The sequence below is a fragment of the Gossypium raimondii genome, chromosome 6, assembly GCF_025698545.1.
Source record: "Gossypium raimondii isolate GPD5lz chromosome 6, ASM2569854v1, whole genome shotgun sequence".
Lineage (NCBI taxonomy): Eukaryota > Viridiplantae > Streptophyta > Magnoliopsida > Malvales > Malvaceae > Gossypium > Gossypium raimondii.
In genome coordinates, this window is record NC_068570.1 from 26,901,373 (window position 1) to 26,909,224 (window position 7,852).

The 7,852-nt window shown below is 32.5% G+C and overlaps 1 protein-coding gene across 1 annotated transcript; it reads left to right on the top strand.

Moving 5' to 3' along the window:
* The first annotated feature begins 2,640 nt into the window (after nucleotides 1-2,640).
* On the top strand, nucleotides 2,641-5,793 carry LOC105773581 (constitutive photomorphogenesis protein 10). The gene is made up of 4 exons (XM_012595587.2): nucleotides 2,641-3,009; nucleotides 3,795-3,868; nucleotides 4,636-4,783; nucleotides 5,111-5,793. The coding sequence occupies exons 1-4, from the start codon at nucleotides 2,802-2,804 to the stop codon at nucleotides 5,206-5,208; spliced, it is 528 nt and encodes a 175-aa protein (XP_012451041.1). The 5' UTR covers nucleotides 2,641-2,801; the 3' UTR covers nucleotides 5,209-5,793.
* Nucleotides 5,794-7,852: the final 2,059 nt, after the last annotated feature.

Consider the following 7,852-nt stretch of genomic DNA (forward strand, 5'->3'; position numbering starts at 1 on the left):
GATACCAAATGATATTTTAATTTGGTTTTAATTATTATAACCTTAATTACAAAATTACCTATTTAACCTATTAAAACATTAATAATTGCACTTATACCAAGGCATGTACATCCACTATCACTATTATTGGGTCAATTATCATATAAAGACCTCCACTTTAAAGTTATATAGCTATTTAATACCTTTAGCTATTAGAACTCAACTTTTGCACTTTACGCGATTTAGTCCTTTTAATCAAATTAAACATGTAAACGGTAAAATTTCTTAACGAAATTTTTATACGGTATTTCTATCATACTGTAGGTAAAAAAAATAAAATAAATTTTTTGACTTTGGATTTGTGGTCCTAAAACCACTGTTCCGATTTCACTACAAACGGGCTGTTACACCCACTTAACCACTTAGCAAAGTTTCCACCAAGATCATCATTCAAGATTGACCAAAAACAAATCACCTATATACATGCCTTAAAACTGATTTTTAAACGATTAGAATATTATTGAATCAACAACATGGTAGTGTGAGATTCTTGATGATCCATCTGACACATTCCGCGAGTTAATAATCTACAAGGAAAAGAGAATAAAGGGAGTAAGCATTAAAATCCTTAGTAAGTTCACAGTTATCAAAATAAAAACTTACCTCATTTTATGAATTTATACAACAAGTTATTTAACTTGAGGATTTTGCCTAAATTCAGCAACCCTATATCAACAAGGTGAGTTCGTTTAGTAACCAATTCATATAATAATCTAAATGTTTAGCATTTAAAATAATTTTAATACCAATTGCATGAAAATTAACAACTCAATACCATTGACATCATTCCCATAAACATTTCAATTCACAAATACAATTAAAAGTCTCAATAGTACTCATGTATCAATGTATACAAGCTTCAATTAATCAATCTAAAGATTATATCGTCTCGTTTCATTTTGTTGTCAACAGAACATTCGATTTCAATATAATAGTAGTCATTATTCCATTTTATTGTTCGGATTATGCGTCAAATTCATAGATTTATCACATTTTCATATTGGCCTTCCGACTCGTACTCCGATACGTATAAGCATTCAATACTATTGATATTCATATATATTGTTCATCAACTTTGTATTATCATATCACAATTATCAATCTGGTTTATATCTCACAAATCAAATATCACATTACTTTCCATTTCATATCTATTTGCAATCTAAATTATCAAATAACTCTTTTCATTTCCAATTTTCAATCTCATGATTTCGAGAACTCTATCATCATCGTTTCAATTATACTTGTCTCGCTTTACCATTTATTCCCCCTATTAACTCGACTCGGATTCGAAAGGATACACGGACCCAATCAACACACCAGATTGACACCTTGTGCCTCAACAGATAAATCAGAAGTAAATAGTTTGCGCCCAGCGCTCATTCATAAATTTGACACCCAATGTCTCATGTGTATAACCGAAGTAATTTGGCATCTAGTGCCTCATCGACTCATAATCAAAGTAACCCTGAACTCTTCCTATCCTATAGCATGACAACTATATTCAAGTCTGTCTGAATAGTTAATAGGGAAACCATTTTTAATTTCCATTATAAGTCAATTTCTCAATTCAATTATATATGTGCAATAGTAATTCATCAATACATATCAATATACCAACATAATAATATTTAAATTAAATTGATTAAATTTACTTTTTACTATGGAATTTTGAGTAAATATAAATCATTTTATTTTTAAGGTACAATGGCTTTTTTTCCCCTCCAACTTTACAAAAAAATCATTTTAACCTTTCATTTAATTCTTTTGCCTATTTTAGTCTTTGAACTTATGTCTTTTTTTTTGTCAAATTACCCCAAAATGGATGGAAAAATTAATGTTTTTTAACGTTGCTGCCATAGCTTACATGTGGATTGTCACATGGATGACAAGCCAGTATTTAATTTCTTTTTTAAAAATTTTAAAAAATTAAAATTTAAAAAATATTTTTTAAAATTAAAAATAATTAAAATGATTAAAAAGTATAAAATATAAAAAATATAAAAATATTCCTAAATTTTCAAAGAATAATTAAATCTTGACATGTCATACACTCGACAATCCACATTTATGCCAAATTTAACAAACATTAATTTTTATCTATTTTTAGGTGATTTGACAACAAAAAAGAGAAAATTTAAGGGTTAAAAGAAATGAAAACTTAAATGGATGACTGGAATAATTTTTTTGTAAAGTTAGAAAGTCAAAAATCATTTTATTTTACTTTAATTCTTAATTTATTTGCCTCTAATAATTAGAAGGTCAAAATCATTTTATTTTACTTTAATTCTTAATTGATTTGCCTCTAATAAATTAAATACATTTACTAATAATAATTATGTTATTGTATTGATATATTGATACTAAATATATGTTTTATATCTTTAATTTTATCAATTTTATTTAATTAATAAATTTCTATTGTATTTAAAACAAATTAGTTTTTAAGATTTATAATATTTAATTATTTAAAAATATGATAGTAATTAAAATCCATGGCTCGCACGGGACAAAACTATTTACATTGATGTTAAAAAGAAAAGGAGCTGTATATCACATTAGAAAATCGGATAAAGTAAGGGTAAATATAACATTATTCCAATAAAGACTTGTAGGGTTTAAATTGATCCGACCGGAAATCAGATTAGGTTCTGTATTCTGATGTGCAGAGAGAGAAAGAGAGAGTCAAAAGCGAGAAATAAGAAGAAATTAGATGTTTACTTTATTACAAGAAAAATGATGAGTGAGGGAAGATCACAGTGATGATAGGAGGAGGAAGATCATCATCGTCTTCATCAACAGCGACAGCAGCAGGTGGGACTTGGGTTTCAACAACCTCGGTGTCGGCTTCAGGGAAGAGGATACAAAGGGAGATGTCTGAGCTCAACGCCGACCCTCCTCCTCATTGCTCTGCTGCCCCCAAGGGTGACAATCTCTTCCATTGGGTCGCCACCATCATTGGTCCTCCTGGTTTATAACTCTTCTTCTCTCTCTGTCTTTTTTTTTTTTTTAAACTTATTTTCCCTTCCTCACAAATGGGTATTTTTAAACATCTCTTGTATTTTCCTTCTTTCCTAGATTTTACCGTTACTGAGAAATGGGTGCTTGTTAAATCTCTTGGTTTTACGCTCACTTGCAAAATGCTTGCTTTCAAGAAGTTGGGTTTTGTTGAATTTACATGTTTTCTTGTCAATGATGTAATTGTTTTTCTTTTTTGGCTTTTGAGATATTCGTTCAAGAGTGGTTGTTCAATTTTGCTTCCTGGCATTTATTTGATTACTTTTTAGATATGGTTGTTTCCAAAATCGTTTTTCTATCACTCCCTTGACGGTCTTCTTCTGAATGATTTGGCTGCTTATGTGATAATTTCCTTCGGGTTTGAATGTTAGCTTAAGCTTACTTGCTTAGCTCTTGTTTCATGATTGATTGTACTGAATGTGGGTGTTCATTAATTTGATGCTTCTTTTGGTAAGAAATTAAAGGTGAAAGGATGTAAACCTGCAGGCATAATTAGTTGAATTTTGCACAAATTACAGATTTATTTTGAAGAAACAAACAATTGAAAAGTATTGTGAATGTGTTTTCAGTAACAGGTGCATGTTATTATTGATTTTCTTGTTTAATTTAACTGAATGCTTGAATAAATTTGGTTTTAATTCTAGTTTCCCAAAATTGTCATCTTTTATTTTTATTGTTGTCCAGGGAAAAGATTAACTCAGCTATATTGATAAGCTCCCTGTTGTTCATTTTTCTAGGAACACCATACCAAGGTGGCATATTTTTCCTTGACATAACATTTCCAAGTGATTATCCCTTTCAACCTCCCAAGGTATGCTCGTTACTCATATTGTCGAAGATCGTTAAACAATATCTTTTTGTTGTCTTACATTGCAGTTTAAATCTTGTAACCATAATATATAGGTCCATAATCTCTCGAACCCAGCTTGAATTTTTAATTGTGTTAAGAGGGAGAGAGGGATGGGGTACTTGTATGACAGTGGGAGGTACTTAATGTTTTAGCTAGATGAAAAATACATAATTATGGTAATATGCATTTTAACCACCAACATGCATGGCATTCTGTTTCTGTATAGATTTCAAATATTTGGGGGTTTAGTAGGTGCCAATAAAAGAATTAGGCTAGACAAATCCCAATATTTTCATTTCCAGCCTGCGTACCTGGATCCGAACTAACTTTTCTTTGACAATGTTAATTAGTGCTGCACTTTCCTTTCCCAAGTGTAAGTGCTAAAAGATCTTCGAATTAAAATGGCCAACATGGTCCAAGAGTTCCCCCTACCACCTTTGCTTTCATGCATGTTAGATGCTTGATATGTGCTGCTTAGGGAAGTATGTATTGCCAACCTGCCAGCTCCGAATTTGTAGTACCATTCAGAATACATAAACCTTGTGTCTTGCTGTGATGTAGATTGATACTAGATTGTGTTGCAAATATAGAGAGTTTTAGTTGGAACTCAAGGTTCAGACATATACAAGGTTCTTTTTATTTGTGAGAACACTATGTAGTCTTACTCGACATGTGTAAGAGTTCCATTTTTTTCCTTATTCCTTTTGATTACATGTATCATTTTGCAGGTAGTATTCAAAACCCGCATATATCACTGCAACGTTGATGCTGCTGGCAATCTTAGTTTGGACATCTTAAAGGATAGCTGGAGCCCAGCCCTAACGATCTCAAAGGTTCTAACTGCAATCAGATCAATTTTCTCAAACCCTGACCCTTGTAAGTTCCCCAATACGTCTTGAATTCTCTTATCATTTCTTAACAGGTAGGCTGGTAGGTTCGGAGGCAATTTGTCGAGTTAAAGGAGTATATCCTAGTAGTTACTGTGAGGAATAAAAAAGTTGGTGCAATTGTTGCACAAGGAACAACAAACAATATCTAATTTGTGCTTGACGCTTCTCAATATGTTGCCTTTAAGCTCTCGAAAACAAAACTGATGTTGCATTGCTGCAACTGCTTCAAATATCATGATCTTGTTAGTGTAAAATATGCCGTATGTCATATGCTGTTATCATGCTGAAGTATGGCTCTTCTTTTTAATGACAGATAGTCCTCTCACTTCTGGTGTTGCTCGCTTGTACTTAGCTGATAAAGCAAAACATGATGAAATAGCTTCAGAGTGGACGGTGCGGTTTGCTAAATAATCCTTCAGTAATGCTTTAGAGAGCTCTATAGGCAACAAACAAAGTTTGAACTGAACCACATGCTGCTTTCATCATAAATTTAAGGGTCACCAATTAAACTGGATTCGGCGGTCCTTGATATTCAAGGTGTTCTGATGTTGATATAAAAACCAGGCAGCTGCTCTGCAAGTGAACTACAATAATGAACTATTTCTAGTTGTAGACCCCAATTTGCAGCAAAAATGAGGCAATGCTGGTTCATTGAGGGGAAATGTAGTTCAAGGGGACTTAATATTAGGATTTATTTGTTCTTTCTAGTGGTTTATGGAGAATAACTAGGGTATTTCCATTTTTTTTATAAAATGATATAGTACTTGCTATTTTGTCAATAAAACCGTATGGTTGCAGTTTAGAACCAACTATATCCAGATTTGCAAGAATTGAAATATGTAGCTGTAATGCAGCAGCTGTTCTGCAAGTGAACTACAATAATGAACTGTTTTTAGTTGTAGACCCCAACTTTGCAGCAAAAATGAGGCAATTGGGGATCATTGAGGGGAAATGTAGTTCAAGGGGGCTTATATATTAGGATTTGTTTGATCTTTCTAGTGGTTTATGGAGGAGAATAACCAGGATATATCCATGATTTTAGAAAATGATATGGTACTTTCTATTTTTGTCAATAAAACCGTATGGTTGCAGTTTAGAACCAACTATATCCTGATCTACAAGAATTGAAATATGTAGCTCTGCACTGTCTACAATCATGCTCCTGTTCATATCATGTGAACAACGCAGCTTATGTTGCCAATTCATGTTAAACAAACAACAAATGAAAGAAATTTTGAACAAAAACATGCATCTTTGGTTATTAGCATGATACTATTGAGGTGATAATTAATGGCGGCAATTGTTGATCGATGGCACCAAAAGTTCCAAGTTCTTTTTAGATTTCCTTCTTGCCCATCAACAATTGAATATTTAAATCTAATTTTTCTTTGGTGAAATATAAAGGGATTAATCTTATTTTAATTTTTATTAGAGGTCAGAAAGTAGGAAAGTCTTGAAAAGTATCAAGTGGCCCAATATAACGAAAGTGTAAGGAGATATAATCTTCCTCTCGGTTGTGGGTGGAAAGGTTTGAGGAATTTACTAAGGAACAAAGGATGGACCTTGGAAGGGCCTAGAGGTCTTTCGGTGGCTTCAGGATTCTCTACCTCCTTTTGGATGAACGATCAGTGTTGGAAGAGCTTCAAGGTCCAACTATTATGGCTTCCAAACTCCTCAAGGATAAAGGATCTTGGAAGGGTTTATAGGGGCCAGCTTACATGGTTTTCAGATTCTTCAAATTCCTTAGGGATGGGGGATTAAAAGGCCAACTTCTGTAGTATAGGACTCCTCAAACACCTTTAAGACAAGGGATCCTTGAAAGGCTTCAATGGACCAGTTTTTGTGGTTTCGAGACTCCTTAAACTCTTTGGAGATTAGAGATCTTGAAAGGGTTTTCAACGACCACCTTCTCAAGTTTGAAGACTATTTGGGGACGAAGACTTGAAGGACCAACTTCTGTGATTAGAAGAGTTAATGGGGCTAAAGGCTCAAAGGACCAACTTTCATGGTTTCGAGACTTTTTGAGGATTAAGTTTGATGAATCGACTTTTGTGGTTTATAAACTTTTTGGGGATAGAGGCTTCAAAGACAAACTTCCATGGTCTTGAGACTTTTCAAACTCTTTGGGGACCTATTGTTAGAAAATATTAGTTAAGAAACAATGTTTTTAGCATATCGGAAGTTTAAATTTTTAAAAAACTGAGCTTTGTGATATTTATAGTATTAAACCCTAAATTGAATTATTGAATGTACTTTGAACAATACAGTTTAGGTCGTTTCTTGGCTTTCTACCAAATGATTTTCCCCATTATCCTTGAATCTCGTTTTGCATTGAGTATGAGCTCAAACTACATAATTGAACACATAAAATGAAAATTAGAGTAACTTTTAGTGGGAAAGTTGATTTCTCTTTATGAGAAACCGAAATTTTTTTGAGTTTTTTTAGAAAATAGAAGTTATTCTGTAAATAAATTGTCATTATTTTCTGACAGAGTAATGATACTTAACAAGTATGTTTTTAGGTCATTCCATAGTTCCTAGTTATAGGAATAAGATACAAGAGTTTTACTTGAACAAGTTGTAATTAAATAATATTTTAATAGAAAAATATACTTTTCTTGTTAGAAAATCCTAAAGGTGGCGACAACCCTTATTGGGACTAGGGTTTGTCGCTTGTCATGTATTAAGATGGGCTCTTGGGCCCATCTCATGTATTGGACACAATTATATGTGTTATCTGGATTTTTAACCAACATATAATTTAACTAACCAAATATTTTTTTTTATGTTCCAAAATACAAATGGACTTCTCTCATTACTTCTATCGCCACATTGCTCCAATCTATGTTTCGTAATGAGAGTTCCTTATCCCGAAGACTTCTAATTTCCTTGAACCATTGTAAAAGAAACACAAACATGATTAGTGACTCTAGAATCAATGACATAATGGTCTATAGAGTCTTTCACTAAATAAATTTTAATAACAAATAGTTTCATACCTTTACCCTTAGAGGCTTAATAATCATTCTACTCTTTATAATTAATCTTGAAGTGC